General features: G+C 55.0%; 1 protein-coding gene and 1 long non-coding RNA gene across 2 annotated transcripts in view; one reads left to right on the top strand and one right to left on the bottom strand.

Annotated features, from left to right (window-relative positions):
- Positions 1 to 17,566, bottom strand: part of LOC135405703 (uncharacterized) — a 553,771-nt gene that overhangs the window by 344,235 nt on the left and 191,970 nt on the right. The gene's annotated exons all lie outside the window — the stretch shown is intronic.
- On the top strand, positions 7,169 to 8,819 carry LOC135405275 (zinc finger protein 501-like). Its single transcript, XM_064639941.1, has one exon. The coding sequence runs from the start codon at positions 7,418 to 7,420 to the stop codon at positions 8,804 to 8,806; it is 1,389 nt and encodes a 462-aa protein (XP_064496011.1). The 5' UTR covers positions 7,169 to 7,417; the 3' UTR covers positions 8,807 to 8,819.

Here is a 17,566-nt window from a genome sequence, read left to right as displayed (position 1 = left end):
CAGTGTCCTGGCATTTCAGTCAACTTTATAATCTGGCAAAAACCCACTTGGCAATCTTAAAATCTAGCTTCTGAAGCACTTTTATTTCTGAAAGCTTTTGATGTCTTTTATATCTTTTTAGCATATATTAAATTTCTTGGGAGCAGTGGCCAGGATGTTCACTTGATGGATGACTGGGGTGGGGAGTCTCCCCTCACCCCCAGCTTTTTTTTTCCTCCCCTTTAATTTTAAAAAGAGGTGTGATAATTGTGCATTAGGTAAGGCTGGAACATGAATCCTGCAGATGCAGCTGTTTGACAACATTAACCTGGGGGGTTTGTACCATTGTTAGGTGAGTTAGCAGAGATTTTCCAAGCTGAGAAGGACAGCCTGCTGCCAAGCTCTGGCAACTCTCTTAAGAAATCTTTTGCTTCAAGGATGCCCTGAGGAAAATGATGACTGGATTCTTTTCTAAAGGCACAAACTGCCTGTTTTCTCTTCCATGGCATTCAGAATGGGACTCCTTGTTCCAGCCTGCCTGCTCAGGGTTTTGTGGTGCTGGGTCAGGGTTTTCATGTGGGTTTTCTCCTGGGATAAAGTTGTGTACTGTGAATATTGATTATTCATCCCATGTCTGGTTCACTGTCTACATCTTGAATTTGACCCAGAGTCTGGGTAAATGAGGAATGCATTGAAACAAAGTCAAGGATCCTTCAGTGACTTGTTTTTGTGAGTTCAATCTTCTGAGACCTCTGATGAGTCTGGCAGGGCAGTGCCTGTGTGCAGAGGGGCAGGGAAAGAGAGTCCCAGCACAGCAGCAGTGGCAGGGAGCAGCAGCATTTGGCCTGTTGAGAGCTGCTCTTTTTCTCCTGCCCCCCTCCCCTTCTGGGCCTCGGCTGAGGCCTCAGTGCTCTGGGCCTTGGTCCCTGGGCTGGGCTGGGTCAGTCCTGTGGCCATGGCACTGCTGGCATGAGCTGGGCTCCACTGCACTCTTTCCACCACACAAGGGGCTCCATTTGCTCCGGGCACAGCCTGAAGCCTCAGCTCTTCTTCTCCAGGGCTCTCAGGAACAAGGCCAAGGAGCAGACTCTCCAGAGGGTCCTTGCCTTGCTGGTTTCTCCCTGGAGTCCGTGTGCTGCCCTCAGGGTCCCACTGTGGGGGCTGGAGGGGCTGAGGCTGCTGCAGCTGGTGCTGGTGGTGGCCAGTGCCCCTGGAGATGGCAAATGGGGCCTGAGGAGCCCGGGGCCGATTCTCTGCTGCTGTGCTGGGGAGCGGGGCTGGCCCTGGGGCTGCAGGAGCTGCCTGAGCTGATGATGTGCTGAGCATTGCAGACCCAGAGGGCCTGTCCCTGAGCTCCATGGCCTCCATGGCCTGCTGCAGGGCCAGACCTGAGTGTGCTGCTCTGCTGGGCTGGGGCAGGGGCAGGGAGATGGGGGGACCAGGGAGGGGCTGGACTGGGCAGTGCCAGGGAGGGGAAAACCCCAATGTTGAGCTGAAGTGTGTGAGTGGGCAGGGTGGGGGCTCTGCAGGGCTGGGGCACCTCTGGAGTCAGCGTTTCCTTTGGCAGCACAACTTATCTCAGACGAGATAGTTTTGCAGAGTTGGCTTTTCCCCCTCTTTCCCAAGGTTTTCTCTTTTGTTTTCTCATCCCCTGAGGGGAAAAGGGGGAAGGGAAGCACATGTTGATCCCTGATTTTATCTGTATACAAAAGGGAGTTGGGGTGGGGGAAACAAAGCGATTTCTCCCTCTATTCTCTCTCTTTTATCCCATTCCCGCCTCCCTCGCCACACCCCGGGCGACTGTTTCACCGCCGCCCCTCCTCGCCCGTCCCGCGGGGCAGCTCTTTTAGCTCCGGGGCGGCGGAGACTCCCCCGGCGCGGCCCTTTGGTTTCCCTTGGTTTATTCTCCGGAGCTGATTCCGTTCCGAGCTCGCCCCCCCTCTCTGGCGACCCCCGCCAGGGCCCGTCCCGGGGCGGCTCCTTCAGTGCCACGGGCGGCGGGGACCCCTCGGGGCGGCTCCCCCAGGGCCCCGCCCGCCGCCGCCGCTCCCCGGGGCCCTCCCCGCTTCCTGCCGGGATCGGACACCGCCGGCGGCCCCGGCCCTGCCGGGCTCCATCAGCCTGAGCAATTGCTGCCAAGGAGGGGCCGGGGGCTTCCTCTTGGCCTTCGTCTCCCTGGCGCTGGGGCTCGGCTTCTACCTGCGCCAGGAGGTGAGGGGGGTCCCAGGGGGTCGTGTGTCCCCCCAGAGCGTCTGTGCCCCCCCGGGGACCCCCCACCCCGGTGTCACCCCCTTTTCTCTCCCCACAGAGCTCCTGAGCCGGCGGCGGCCGCAGCCCCTCCCTGGGGCCTCGGGCCCAGCCTGGACCCCTCCTGTCCCTGTGAGGATTTTGGGGGGGTCATGTGTCCCCCCCTCCCCTGCTGCCACTCCTGATCCCAGGAAAGCTTCCCAGTTCTCCCCAGTCCTGGTTATTGGGGGGCAGTGGGGAAGGGGCTGGGGGGAATCCCAAGATGTGGAGCAGAGTTTGGGGGGGGCAGAACAGGCCCCGGGATGGATCGGGAATGGGGACCCCCCTGTGTTCCCCCCTGTCAGCCCGCTCTGGGGGGCTCTGGGAGGGCACCTGCCCCTCAATAAGGCACCCAGCACACGTAGAAAGGTTCTGGGCACCCCCTAAACCTCCACACAGGCTCTGGAGGACTGCCTAAACATACTCAGAGCCCACCCAGGACCCCACCCAACCCCTTCTCTGGGGGGACTTCTCTGGGCACTGGTGGTGCTGGGAGCCCCCCCGGCTGCGGGCGAGGAGCTCTCGGGTGAGCGGGGGGTGGGAAGGGGGCAGTCAGTGGGAAAAGGGGGGTCAGAGGGGACAGAAGGGGTGGTGGGACCCCAAACTGAGTGGGAGGGGAGTGGGACCCCCCAAAAGTGGAGGGAGGAGGGGCACTGAGGATGCCCTCTGGAGCCCTGTCAGAGCCCTGACACTTCTGGGGTGACTCCAGGAACAGCCTTCACTGGCCCAGGGACATTCATCTCCCCAGCCTCACACACATCCCCTGCAAATGGCCCTGTCTCCTCCATCACCCTCCTCTGCCTTTCTGGCCTGGCCCTTTCATTCCACACCAGCAAAGCAGCCTGGGCACCATCTCACCTGGGCACTCAGAGGGCTTCTGTGAGCAGGAGGGGCAGATTTCTCTGGAAGGTGCATTTGTCCCCTGTCCCATGGCACAGGGCACAGCTCAGAGGATGAATATACTCCCAGGCACACACATCCTGGAGAGCTTTTTCAAGACAAAAATAGGGAGAGGAAGAAGAAAAGAGGCAAAATTAGAGAGATGAAAGGTGCCCCAAAAATCAGGAGCTTCCTCTGAGCCAGGTTTCCATAACTGAATCACTGATGGGATATTTACTTTGATAAGTAGCTGCACAAAACTATTGATGTAGACAATGAAAGAATCAGCTTAATAGAATATATAGAAGGTGTTGTCAATGGAAACAAATGGAGAAAAGTTGTTGAGATTAAAAAAAAAAAAAAAAAATCGAAGGTCTGGCAATGCTGGCCAGGAAGCCTTTAGCAATTATCAAGAGTTCTGTTCTGCAGAGGTTTCAAGTGTCTCCTAAATTCCACACTCGTGGCTTCAGACCATGACTTGCCAGAGCAGTCCCAGAGCTGGCCACTGCCCAGAGATGCCCTGGGGCAGCTCCAGTGCCCAAGTGGGACAAGTGGCCCAGGGTGTGTGGGAGCCCTTTGGAGCAGGAGCTGGTGGGCAGGAAGGGCCCATCTGGGGAGGGTCAGGGAATCCCCCCCTGCAGCCCTGCTGCCCAGGCTGAGGAGGGTCCTCTCCAGCCCACAGCCCATCGTGTGCCCTTGGGGGCTGCGCTGCCGGGGCTGTTCCCGGGCACTGACTGGGGAATCTCCCGGGGTGCCCCGCGCGAGGCGGGGGCGGGGCGGAGGGCGGGCAGGGGGCGTGGCCGCGCGCTGATTGGCTGCGGCGGGGGTGTCTCCACCCGCAGCGCGCGAAGGGCGCCATCTTTGGCGCGTGGGGGATTCGGGGGCGGCGGCCCCGGGAAAAGCTGCGCTTGGGTGTGTGAGCTGGGGGGGTCTGCGGGGGGAGCGGGGTCTGGGGATCCCCTCGGGGGCTGCGGGGAGCGCGGCTGGGGGTGGAAAGGCTGGAGGGCTCGGGAGGGCTTAGCAGAGGAGTTCAGGGGTTCCCGAGGAGATTTTGAGGGGTCCCTGAGCGGGTTCGGTGTCCTGAGGGGACTCGGGGGGGGGGGGAGGTTGAAGGTCGCTGAAGGGGTTTGGGAGTCCCTGAGGTAGTTTTGGTTTCCGAGGAGATTAGAGGTCACAGGTGGGCTTGGGGGATTTCTGAGAGGGTTTGGGAGTCCTGGGTGGGTTTTGCGGGGACGTTTGCAGCAGTTTTTGTGGTCTGTAGGTGGTTCCAGACGGCTTTGAGTCTCCCTTAGAGGGACTGGGGGGATCCCTGAATGGGCTTGGGGGGTCCCAGGTGTGTTTTGCAGGTCACTGAGAGAGTTTAGGGCGTCCGGGGGTGGGTGAGGTCTCTTAGGGGAGTTGGGGGGTCCTTGAGGAGATTTCGATGGGTCCTGGGATGGATTTATGAGGGAATTTCGGGGGTTTTGAGGGGATTTTTTTGGAGTCCCTTAAAGCCCAGCAGTGGGTTTGAGGGGTCCCCCAGCCCCCAGGGGAGGGGTCCTAAGGATGCTCCCCAAAATCAGAGGGGGGAGATATACTTCATCCGGGTAAGGGGATCCCAGTGCCCCCTGTATATCCCAATAACCTCCCAGTGACCCTCAGGATGGCCCAGTAACCCCCCAGTGACCACCCAATGTATCCCACTGAGCACCCAGTTGGCCCCAGTTTGGCCCAGTAACCTCACAGTGTCCCCCCTGTGTGTCCTGATAATCCCCCAGTAACTCCCCAGTTGTCTGCCAGTGCCCCCCCAGTGTGCCCCAGTTCGCTCCCAGTCCCTGCCAGTGCCCCCTGGTTCCCCGCAGTGCGTCCCATATCCCCCAGTAAACACCCAGTGCCCCCCAAAGCCCCCCGACTGTCCCCAGTGTGTCCCCAGGTGCCCTTGGCCTTTCTGTGAACATGGCAGGGAGGGGGAATGTTTTTGGTGTCAGAGGGTCCAGGGTGGGCTCCTGGGGTGAGATGGAAGGTTGGGGACATCAGGGATGGGGTTTGGGGACAGTGGAATTGGGGGAATTATGGCCATGGAGAGGCCCTGGGGACATTGGAGACACCAAGGGGGTCTCAGGGATTTAAGGGGGGAATTAGGGACACCAAGAAGGTCTTGGGAACCCCGGGGGGTCTCAGGACTCACCTGCTCTTGGTGCTGCCCCTCCTCTTTCCCCCTAGACATCATTAACCCCCCCAAATGTCTCCCAACTCCCATTTTCTTTTAATCCCCTCCCCGTACAGATCCCTTTGACCTCCCAAGACCCCTTTTAACTCCCCTAAATGAACCCAAAGCACCCCAAAACTCCCCAAATTCCTATCCAACCCCCCCCTAGATCCCCTGAAATCTCCCCCAGCCCCGCCTCAAATCCCTTCCAACTTCCCCCCCAAAGAGGGATCACCCGGCACCCTGGGACAGGAACACAGTGGGCTGTACTGGGGGCACTGGGCTGTACTGGGAAGGCAGTGGTGGGGGCTCAGATGTCCCAGGACAACGTGGCCCAGCTCCAGGAGAGATCTGGGGAGCAGTGAGGAGGTACTGGTCTGTCCTGGTCTGTCCTGGTCTGTACCCCCAATCCCCAAAGCCCCTCCCCAGCTCCCCCAGGACCCTCTCGCACCCCAAAGCCCCCCAGGCCCCCCCAGGCCCCTGACTTGGTCCTGCTGCCCCTTGAGCATCTGCAGCTGCTGCAGAACCAGGCATTTCATCAGCAAATGTGCAGGTGACACCAAGCTGGGGGTGTGTTGATGTGCTGGAAGGCAGGAGGGCTCTGCAGAGGGACCTGGCCCAGCTGGATCCATGGGCTGATTGCAAGGGGATGAGGTTCCAGCAGGCCAAGGGCCGGGTCCTGCCCTTTGGGCACAAGAAGCCCCGTCAGCCCCCCGGGCTGGGGCCAGAGTGTCTGGAGAGCAGGCAGGCAGAAAGGGAGCTGGGAGTGTGGATGGACAGAAAGCTGAAGAGGAGGCAGAGTGTGGCCAGGTGGCCAAGAGGGCCAATGGCTGGTGTCCTGTGTGAGGAAGAGTGTGTCAGCAGGAGCAGGGAAGTGATTGTTGGGCTGGAGTGAGCGCTGGTGAGGCCACCCCTGGAGTGCTGTGTCCAGCTCTGGGCCCTGAGTTGAGGAAGGCCCTGGAGGGGCTGGAGCAGGAGCAGAGAAGAGCAGCGAGGCTGGGGAAGGGAGTGGAGCACAAGTGGTGTGAGGAGAGGCTGAGGGAGCTGGGGGTGTTGAGGCTGGAGAAGAGGAGGCTCAGGGGAGACCTCCTGACTGTCTGCAAGTCCCTGCCAGGAGGTTGGAGCCAGGTGGGGGTGGGGCTGTTGTGCCAGGAAGCAGCAGTAGGACAAGAGGGCTGGGTCTTGAGCTGTGCCAGGGGAGGTTTAGGTTGGATATTAGGAAGCAATTTTGTACAGAGAGAAGTGAAAAGAGCGGGTGGGACCCCCAAAGGGAGCTTGAGGGGCGGTGGGTCACCCCTAAAGGGAGCTGGGGGGAGCCGGGGTTTTGGGGGCTGATGGGAAAGGGGTGAGACAGGGGGTAAGAGGAGGGGGGAGAGCGGGAGCGGGATGGTGGGGGTGCCTCGGTGTCCCCATGCCTTGATCCCTGGAGTGTGTGGGAGGCTGGAGAGAGGGAGGAGCTTCAAGAGCCTGGAGAGGGGGGGCACGGAAAAGGGGAAGTCTGGACAGTGGGGACCCCTGGGATCCCCTAGGACAACAAAGTGCAGAACCTGGAGAGGGGGAATGTCTGGGAATGCGGCATCCCGAAGGCGAGAGTCAGAGGAGAAGGGACCCCTGGGACCCCCAACACTCCCAGCATCCCTAAGTGGGACCCCAAGCATCCCCAGAGGGGGGAAACCAGAGAAGGGGAACTCTTAGGAGAATTTTTTTGGGCTAATCTTCATATTTTAGAGTATTTTTTAGCTGAATGTCAACTTTTTGCGGGCAGGAGTCTTCTCACTATTTCTGAAGGGCTTTTGCCTGAATCTCGATGATTTGGGGTTTTCTGGACTTAATGTTGGTGTTTTGGAGGTTTATATGGTCACAGGATGCCCGGTGAGTTCTAGAGATGGACTTGGGCAGGAGGAACCCCCAAGCCAACGCGCTCAGCCCTTGTTTTCCCCCCCATCAGGATTTGTCCTTCCCAAAGCTTGGTCGGATGGAGGAGGAGGCTGCGAGGAAGAGGAAGATGCCTTGGGCCCCCCAGGCAGGTGAGGAGGAAGTCAGTGTCCCTTTGGGTGGGTGTTGTGCTGGCTCTGTCAGCCGAGCATGGCCCCGGCTGCAGGACAACCCCGCTGGCGCCGCCGTCCTGCCGGGGCCGGAGTTGGGGGGATGTCGTTGGCCTTCCCTGTGGGCCGGAGGCAAATCCCCTGCCTGTCCTTCTTGCTTCCTGCCCCAGGCCCCGAGCTGAGGACGGAGAGCCCGGAGGACAAATCCCCCCGTGAGACCCTGGTGGGAGAGGCCGTTTTGAAGGGCTCCCCGGCGCAGGAAGGCAGCGGGGAGGGAAAGGGCCGGAGATCCCCCCGCAGGAGGGGCTCCAAAGCCATCCCAGGGCGCTCTGAGGAGGAAAGAGCCAGCCTGTGCCGGGAAGGCGGCCGGAGCTTGAGGGGGAGCTCTGAGCTGGTGATCCCTGAGCAGCCTCCCAGCAGGGAGAAACCCTTCACGTGTTTGGAATGTGGGAAGAGCTTTAGGAGGAGCACCAACCTCCTCACCCACCAGCACATCCACACTGGAGAACATCCGTACACGTGTGGTCAATGTGGAAAGAGCTTCAGGAGCAACACCACTCTGATCCAGCACCAGATTATCCACAGTGCGGAAAGGCCTTACAGATGTGGGGAGTGTGGGAAGAGCTTCAGGCAGAGCTCCAGCCTCTGCATCCACCAGCGCATCCACACTGGGGAACGGCCCTACATGTGTGGGGAATGTGGGAAGAGCTTCACTGACAGCTCCAACCTGATCCGACACCAGCGTATCCACACCATGGAACGGCCCCACACGTGTGGGGAATGTGGGAAGAGCTTCATGCGAAAATACCACCTCTTCACCCACCAGCGCTTGCACACTGGGGAACGGCCCCACACGTGTGGGGAGTGTGGGAAGAGCTTCAATGACAGCTCTGGCCTCCATGTGCACCGTCGCATTCACACCGGGGAACGGCCCTACAAGTGTGTTGAGTGTGGGGAAAGCTTCAGGACCAGCTCCAGCCTCCGCTCTCACCATCTCATCCACAGCGGGGAACGGCCCTACAAGTGCTTGGAATGTGGGAAGGGGTTTCAGACCAGCTCAGATCTCTTGAAGCACAAGCCGACACACACAGGGGAGTGGGCCTTCCACTGCACCTACTGCGGGAAGGGCTTCAACCAGAACTCCACCCTTGTCATACACCGGCGCATCCACACTGGAGAGAGGCCCTACAAGTGTGGGGAGTGTGGGAAAAGGTTTAAACGCAGCTCACATGTCATCCAGCACCAGCGGACACACACGGATGAGAGGCCCTTCCGCTGCACCGACTGCGGGAAAGGCTTCAACCAGAACTCCGCCCTCGTCACCCACCGGCGCATCCACACTGGAGAGAGGCCCTACAAGTGTGGGGAGTGTGGGAAAAGCTTCACCGACAGCTCTGGCTTGACCCAACACCAACGGACCCACCAGTAAGGGAAGCCCCGACTGCGGGAAGAACAGTCGCTGCTTCCACCTTGAATGAACCCCCTGATGTTGAGGCAACCCCTGGAGTCCAGTGACTGTCACTCCATCCCTTTTGACCACAAAGGGCCAGTCCCCTTTCACAGGGGCAGGTTCTTCCAACAGAACCCTTCCTGGGGTGTGTGTGGAGATTCCTGCCTTGGCTGGGGACCGCCTATGGTCCCTCCTGGAGGTTGAGAGCAGAGATCTCCTCACCAGTGTTGGTGTGGGGGAGTTCCATCCATCTCTAATTAACAATCATTGCTTTTGTGCCAGCTTGAGTAGAATTGCTTCAACAATTGCTTTAGTGTAGAGCACTGTCCTGTCTTATCCTGTACTCCTGGTAGTTTTAGTGTTTCTATTGTGCAGTAAATAATTCTGATGAAGATCTTTCGTCTGACCATTTGGAACCCTAGATAATTCATTTCTATCAATAAATATGATTTTCCATCATTAAAAACTGGGAAAAAAAAGTGTTTCAGTCCCACCTCTGTAATTTTTCTAAACTGCAACTGTTGGCATAAAGCAAGGCTGAGATTGGATCCAGCAGCCCCCAGCACCCCACAGTAAGTTGGGAGGTCAGGGGGGCTAGCCCCCTTTTGCCAACCCCCTTGTGCCCAAAGACCTCCATGGGACTGTTGGACCCACCAGACCACCTCCCCTTTTCCACCCTTCTCCCTGTTCCTTCCACCTTTTCATGGTCCCCTCATCCCCAGCCCCCCCTTTGATCACTTTAGGGGTCCTAACCCCTACTTTTTCCCCCCTCTCTCACCACTTCCATATCATCCCTCTAATTCCCCAGCCCTCTCATGCTCAGTTTGGGGTCCCACCACCCCTTTATCCCCTCTGACCCCCACTTTTCCCACCAACCTCCCCCTTGTCACCCTCCGCTCACCCGAGAGCTCCTCACCTGCAGCCGGGGGGGCTCCCAGCACCACCAGTGCCCAGAGAAGTCCCCCCAGAGAAGGGGTTGGGTGGGGTCTTGGGTGGGCTTTGAGTATGTTTAGGCAGTCCTGCAGAGCCTGTGTGGAGGTTTAGGGGGTTCCCAGCACCTTTCAAAGTGTGCTGGGTGCCTTATTGAGGGCTTAGTTCCCTCCCAAAGCCCCCCAGAGCGGGCTGACAGGGGGGAACACAGGGGGGTCCCCATTCCCGATCCATCCTGGGGCCGGTTCTGCCCCCCCCAAACTCAGCTACACCCCTTGGGATTCCCCCAAGCCCCTTCCCCACTGCCCCCCAATAACCGGGACTGGGGAGAACTGGGAAGCTTTCCTGGGATCAGGAGTGGCAGCAGGGGAGGGGGGGACACACGACCCCCCCCAAAATCCTCACTGGGACAGGGAAGGTCCAGGCTGGGCCCGAGGCCCTGGGGAGGGGCTGCGGCCGCCGGCGGCTCAGGAGCTCTGTGGGGAGAGAAAAGGGGGTGACACCGGGGTGGGGGGTCCCCGGGGGGGCACAGACGCTCTGGGGGGACACACGACCCCCTGGGACCCCCCTCACCTTCTGGCGCAGGTAGAAGCCGAGCCCCAGCGCCAGGGAGACGAAGGCCAAGAGGAAGCCCCCGGCCCCTCCTTGGCAGCAATTCCTCCGGCTGATGGAGCCCGGCAGGGCCGGGGCCGCCGGCGGTGTCCGATCCCGGCAGGAAGCGGGGAGGGCCCGGCGGGGTCTGATAGAAATAAATCAAAGCAGATCTCTCTCTTTCTTTTACCCCCTGGGCAGTGACCATCAAGAGGTGTCCCTGCTTCACAGCAGAACCTGCACACACTTCAACAAAGTCTGTGGAAGAATTTGCTCCATGAAAGTTGGCCCTGGGCTTTTATGCTTATCCAGTGATGGATGGCCAGTCACATATTCCCAGGCCAGTGAGCAGCTGATCTGTCAAACTCTGCTTCCAAAAGCAGGATGTGTGTTGGAAGGTTGGGGAACCAGGCTGGGTTTGGCACAATTCAACACTAAACCAACCCCTTGGCACCAGCAGTAACTCACACAGAGAGTTTGCAGTGCTTACATTCTCCCATCAGATTCTTTTCCAGGCAGAACATCCTGCTACAAGGGGTCTGTTACCACCCACCCCAGAAAGGGGGGGGTAACCCAGGTTCTTATTAATAAATCCCTTGGGGTGCATTAGAGTGAAAAGAGATCGAATAATTGGTGTTTGAAAACATATAAGTAGGGCTTATTTCAGAACAGTTTTGTTTCAAAGGTAAACAGGTATGTTGCCATTTTGGGTGTTATCATCTCTATCTCTCATCTACAGCAATGTGGCATAAAGAGAACCTTTAGGGAAAATGCATAAGGGAGAGAAAGGAAAGACAGGATAAGGGTGAGGGAGAGTAAGGGAAAGCAAAGCTCAGAGTGGAAAGATGTCTATAGTCACCGCCCACGGGGTCCAGCGATGGAACTTGGCAGTTGCAGCTCCAATGTCTGTCAGTTGAAGTGGTGGCCTTGATCTGTTGGGGGTGGGGGAGGGAAGCCCCCACACTCCAAGAAGTTATGAGTTATTATATCCATGGATGGTGTCCCGGGCCATGCCATGAACCCCCAACATCTCCTGGGCCTGCACAGAGTTCCCGTGAGGGGCCTGGGAAAAGGGTTTTTCCTGCCTTTCAGGATTGGCAGAGGGGGGATGGGCTTTGATGGGACATCAGAGGTCTAATGCAAAAGTCCTGCAGAAGCCTGCAAGAGTCCCTTGGCAATCCTGGAATGCACAAATCATGAACCATTTCAGCCTCTGACACCATCCCGTGATTTATGCATTCAATAATTTCTCTTCTTTGGTCGTTCACTGTGAACCTTCTTTGTGGGCAGTGCCTTTTGTGTAGTGGACAGAAGGAGAAAAGAGAAAAGAAAAGGAAGAGAGAGCACAAATCTTTTCCCAATGTGATGCAATTTCCAAAAAACCTTACAGAAAAATAGTAAGCATACGGGACATAACAGGATCTCAATAGCTACAATCAAATTTCCTAATACTAACAAAGTTACAAACATCAGGATTTAATACTGACACAAATCTAATTTTCATTAGCCACTCTCTCCACCCTGTGAGTAATCAGAGTATCCTTTAATGCGTGGTGGGTGTGAGGGATTCCATAATAATGTGTCTGTTAGAGGGGCCAATGTGTCTTGAAATTGGACCTGAAATTACACATCAGTTCTTCTGCAAATACATTGAGTTACTTGGGAGTTGGTACAAGGCTTTCTTATATTCTCTTCAGGTAACACTTTCTTTTCTTTTGTCTAGATTTAGTTTAATTTGTTAATATTTTGAGAAATTTAGCCAAATATAAAATTTGATGCCTTCTGAGGCAGAGGGTCAATGCATCTAATACATATTTGTATGATTCCAAATATGCAAATTCTTGTACCAACTCCCAGGCTAAATTTGATTGAGTTTCTTGATTCTCAATTGATTAAGACAGAATCAAGACATATCTAAAAGCTTCTCCCAAGCCAATTTGTTTTTCAATAAAAAGACAAAATAAACTTGGCAAAAATTAAACTAGCAATACATAAAATGGCTTGTCTTACACAATCTTACCAGTGAGTTGCTCATGATAAAAACACCAATAAGTCAACAATTATTAATAAGCTGATCATACAAGCAATTTGGGGAGTAGAGGAGACACACGATGTTTGTGGTAAACTTACATATTGCAAAACTCCTGAGACAAAAATACACACAGACTTGCATATCACAAAGTTATTAAGATAAAAACACAAACACATGCAAACAACCAGCACTGCAAAGAACAGTAGAACTCTCCAGTCCTGTTGCTGCTTCGTTTTCTCATGGCATACTTGTAAACTGATAACAGAAGCAGTTGTGGGGGCAGTTATCTCTTCTGCCCATTGCAGCAATTGAAAGCTTTATTGCTCTCACACAGTTTGACCTCATCTGCTGGCAGGTTCCTGCAAAAAGAGGAAATCTGGGCTGCTATGGACCCATTATTAAAAAGAAGGAATTATCTATTTATCCCACTATTTTTCTTATCTGGCATGATGCCACTAGAGTAGCAATAATGGAGAAGTCTGGAATGTTTTCTTCAAAAAACAAATAAACCCAGAGCATGCTGGAACTCCTTTTTACACCTCAGCATCTTTGCTCTAGGGTGACCAAGGTGTCAGAGGGAATACACACTGCTACTTCTTCTGTGGGAATTTGATGTCCGTGTGTCAAACTGTGGGGTTTATTAATTGAGACAGAGAAGCAGATATGTTTCTGAATGTTAGTTCTTTCTCTGTGTCCATTCAATCCCACATGCCTCAAGCCCTGCACTCACACAATATATTGGGTTCCTGTGGTCGACCCCGCGCACTTGGCACGGGCGCGCTCCGGGCGCAGCGGCGGCGGGCGAGGATCAAAAGCTCGCCTGCCTCTGATCAAGGGCTCAAAGCCCCGCCCCGAGCTCATGAATATGCAGCAGGGCAGGACATTTGCATCCCATGGGACGGCCCATTGGTGGGGCAGCGGCCAATCAGGCGCCAGGGGCGTGGGGGTGGCAGGCATCGTACCTGTCACATCACAGCTCCCTTGTGACATCAAATCCTCCCTGTGACATCACATCCTTCCTGTGACGTGACATCTTTCCTGTCACTTTACATCTCACCTATGACATCACATCCTTCCTGTGAAATCACACCTCTCCTGTGATATCATATAATCCCTGTGACATCACATCCTTCCCATGACATCACACCTCCTCTATGATGTCCCAACTATAATATGACATCACATCTCCCCTGTGACATCAAATCTTTCCTGTGACATAGCATCTTTCTTGTGACATCACATCCTCCTCTGTGACATCACATCTCCCGTATGACATCACACCTCTCCTGTGATATTGTATCATCCCTGTGACATCACATCCTTCCTGTGACATAACATCTCCTCTATGATGTCACGTCCATCATATGACATCACAGCTCTCCTGTGATATCATATAATACATGTGACGTCACATCCTTCCTGTGACATCACATCATCCCTGTGACATCACATCTTTCGTATGACATCACATCCATCATATGACATCACATCCTTTATGTGACATCACATCTCCCCTATGATGTCACATCCTTCCTGTGACATCACACCTGCTCTGTGACATCTCATCCTTCCTGTGACATCATGTCCTCCCCTGTGACATCACATCTCCCCTATGACATCACGCCTTTCCTATGATGTCACAACCATCATGTTACATCACACCTCTCCTTTGATATCATATCATCCCTGTGATGTCACGTCCTCACCTGTGACGTCAAATACTCCCACTGACATCATATTTCCTCTATGACATGACATCCTTCCACTGGCATCACATCTCCCCTATGACATCACAACCATGATATGACATCATATCCTTCCTGTGACATCACATCTCCCCTATGATGTCACATCCATCATATGACATCACAACTATCCTGTGATATCATATAATCCCTCTGACATCACATCTCCCCTATGACATCACATCTCTCCTGTGACATCACATCCAGTGACATCCAGATCCATCCCAAGGTTGGGGGTGTGTGTGAGACAGGCAGAACCACAAATGCCTGCACAGCCCAGAGCAGTCAGTGTGGGGCTGTGTTTGCTGCTGCAGAGACCCCCAGGGAACAAATACAGGCAAGAGTTTGGGGGGGGGGGTGTCCCTAAGGAGGACACTTGCCTTATTATTGCTTATTAGTTGTAATATCTTACAGATCTCTCATACAACACCTAAGGATGGATTCTATAGAATATGTGCCATAGATATTTGGGTTGGGTCTGGCTGAGCTGCAGTTCAGTTCCCCACAGCAGCCCTCCCAGGGCTGGGCTTGGCATTGGCAGCTGGAAGGGGGTTGAGAACACCCCAGTGTTTTGGCCACTGCTGAGCACAGCACCAACACTGGGACATTCCTTCCTTAGCTGAGGGCAAGAGCCTGGCAGGGGACCCAAGTAGGCCAGCTGAGCCCAACTGACCCAAGGGACATTGCAGACCATGGGAGGTCAGCTCAGCTCTAAAAGCTGAGGCAGGGAGCAGGAGGGGGGCATTCATTGTCTGATGGCTGCCTGCTGAGGAACCGTCCCACGGACCCAAGCCCTGCTCCTCGGGAGTGGCCGACCATGGCTGCTCATGGGAAGCAGAGAACAAACCCTGCTGTCTTTTGCTTCTGCGTGCACAAGCATCGCTTTGCTTTTTGCTTCAAACAAACTGACTTATCTCAATACACGAGTTGTTTTTTTTTTTTCCACCTTGTACTCTCCCCTGTCCTTCTGGGAAGGTTTTGACCACGACATCCCCCACAAGTCACAGAATCATGGAATGGTTTGGGTTGGAAGGGACCTTAAAGACCAACTTGTTCCAACCCCCTGACACTACACCACGTTGTTCTGAGACCCATCCAGCCTGGCCTTGAACACTTCTAGGGATGGGGCAGCCATAACTCCTCTGAGCAACCTGTGCCAGGATCTCACCACCCTCACAGTCAAGAATTTTTTTCTAATATCCCATCTAACCCTTCCCTCTGTCAGTGTGAAGCCATTCCCCCTTGTCCTGTCATACCAGGACTTTGTAAATAGTCTCTCTCCATCTTTCTTGTTGGCTCCTTCAGGCACTGGAAAGCCACAATAAGGTTACCCTGGAGCCTTCTCTTTTCCAGTCTGAACAATCCCAATTCTCTCAGCCTTTCCTCACAGCAGAGCTGCTCCATCCTTCTGATCCTCTTGCTGCTCCCCTCTGCACTCGCTCCAACAGGTCCATGTCCTTCCTGTGCTGGAGCCCAGAGCTGGAGGCAGCTCTGCAGGGGTAACAACATTGCAGCCGTGTGTGTTCCAGCAAGGACACTGTGGAACCTCCTGGAGTAAAGGGGCCATTGTGACCCTGTAGGGCCTTCTGGAGCCAAAGGAACCCTGGGACACTGTGGAATTGCATGGAACCAAGGGTTCACTGTGCCATGAAGACCCTCTTGGAACTAAGGGAACCCTGAGACATTTCAGGACCTCATAGAATCAAGGGGCCATTGTGACACTGAGGAGCCTTGAGGACTCAGAGGCCACTGTGACACTGCAGGGCCTCATGGAAACAAAGGAACCCTGAGACTTTTCAGAACCTCATGGAATCAAGGGGCCACTGTGACACTGCAGGGTCCCATGGAACCAAAGGATTACCGGGACACTGTGGAATCTCATGGAACCAAGGGGCCACTGTGATATGTGGGGCCTCCTAGAACCAAAGGAGTCCTGAGACATTTTGCAAAGCCATGGAATCAAGGGTCCATTATCACACTGCAGAGCCTTACGAAGCCAAATGGACCCTGTGACTCTGTGGAACCTCATGGAATCCAGTGGCCATTCCCACACTGTAAAACCTCATGGATACTCTCAGGTTCCCATTATTAAAAGATGCCTCTGCCCAAACTCAGCTGCAAAGGAGACCATGTGCCAAAGTCAGCAGTCCAGCTTTGATTTAACAGTAAATAGGAGGCAGAGAAAGAAATAGAAAGAGAGAGAAGAAGGGAGTGGTGGGAAGCCAGTGAGAGAGAGACAGAGATGAAGTAAATGTATCACACCATGTAGATCCCTGAGGCTCCCGCCGGTCCTTCTTCACCCTGCTCTGCTCGGTGGAGGGTCCCCAAGTTGTGCTTCTGGGCTATCACTTTTATACAGCCCAAGCCCCGGGTATTCAGGGGAGTAGATGCTGTTCCCACAGCTTGGGCTGGCACGTCTACAAGGACTTGCTTCCTTTCCCACACCTTGCCACAGTGGGAGTTTTGCCTGGTGTGCTTCCAGTCTGCAGGTGGGAATCTTTGTCTGGATGGGTTCCCCAGACCTGCCTTACCAGCCCTGGCTTCCTGTTGGGGCTGTCTGCTCTTTCCCCCAGTCTGCACAGTGCAATTCTGTCCTGGGGGCTACTGCCAAAGCTTCACCTCCCTTTAGGCCTTGGAATTAAAGGCCTTCCTGTTTGCCACCAGGGCTTATGTGTTGTGGTGCCTTATGGGATTTTCCTGCTTTGACAGTGTTTTGAGACAGTTCATTGTGCCCTTCAAGTCCTTCCATGTGCACACACACACACCACTCTCACCAGTGTCTGGCCCTCCAAAGAACACGAGCCCTGATGATTTGTAGCTCCCACTCCAGTGGTTGGCACTTGGACCTCCCTCCATACCCAGAGCTCAGAGCTCCCTTGTGCCAGAAAGTTTAAAGATGTTGTGCCTCATTCTGCCAAGACAGCCCTTGGAAAAAAGTGTCCCTCTGTGTTTCCTTGGATAAGAGCACTCTACTGTCATCTTCCAAAACCTTGGAGAGGTCCCAGAGATCTCCCAGGAAGGAATTTGGGGCCTCAAGCACATGACTCGTATATAGAGGCTGAGGACTCAGGGGTCAGTGGTGCAAAGATTGAGGACAGTAGAGGAGTAGCCTGAGAGGTCTGGAAGGGGGGTGTCAGAGCTGGTGGAGCTTTTCTTCCTGTCAGAAAACAGCCTAAGAAAGAACTAGTGCCACCAAGGGCAGCTGGGGTGGCCTGGACTGGTGACAAGAAGTCAGAAATTTCCCTCCAAGGTCAGTGTTGTGGTGCAATGTATCACAAAGCAGGAGTCTGGATGAGCCCAAGGCTTTGTGTGTGCAGGAAGAGCCAGGGAGGACGCAGAGATGTCAGTGCAGGAAGGTGCCAGCCAGGTGGGGCAGCCGGGGGGATGACGACAGCCTGCAGGGAAAGGGGCAGGGCATGGACACCGTAGGACAGCCTGGGC

This window comes from Pseudopipra pipra, chromosome W (genome assembly GCF_036250125.1).
Source record: "Pseudopipra pipra isolate bDixPip1 chromosome W, bDixPip1.hap1, whole genome shotgun sequence".
Taxonomy (NCBI): domain Eukaryota; kingdom Metazoa; phylum Chordata; class Aves; order Passeriformes; family Pipridae; genus Pseudopipra; species Pseudopipra pipra.
The sequence above is the reverse complement of the archived record's forward strand: the minus strand, read 5'-3'. Positions and strand labels throughout refer to the sequence as shown.

Excerpts from the sequence above, each read along its gene's own strand:
- LOC135405275 (XM_064639941.1), top strand. The coding sequence starts at position 7,418 with ATGGCCCCGGCTGCAGGACAACCCCGCTGGCGCCGCCGTCCTGCCGGG.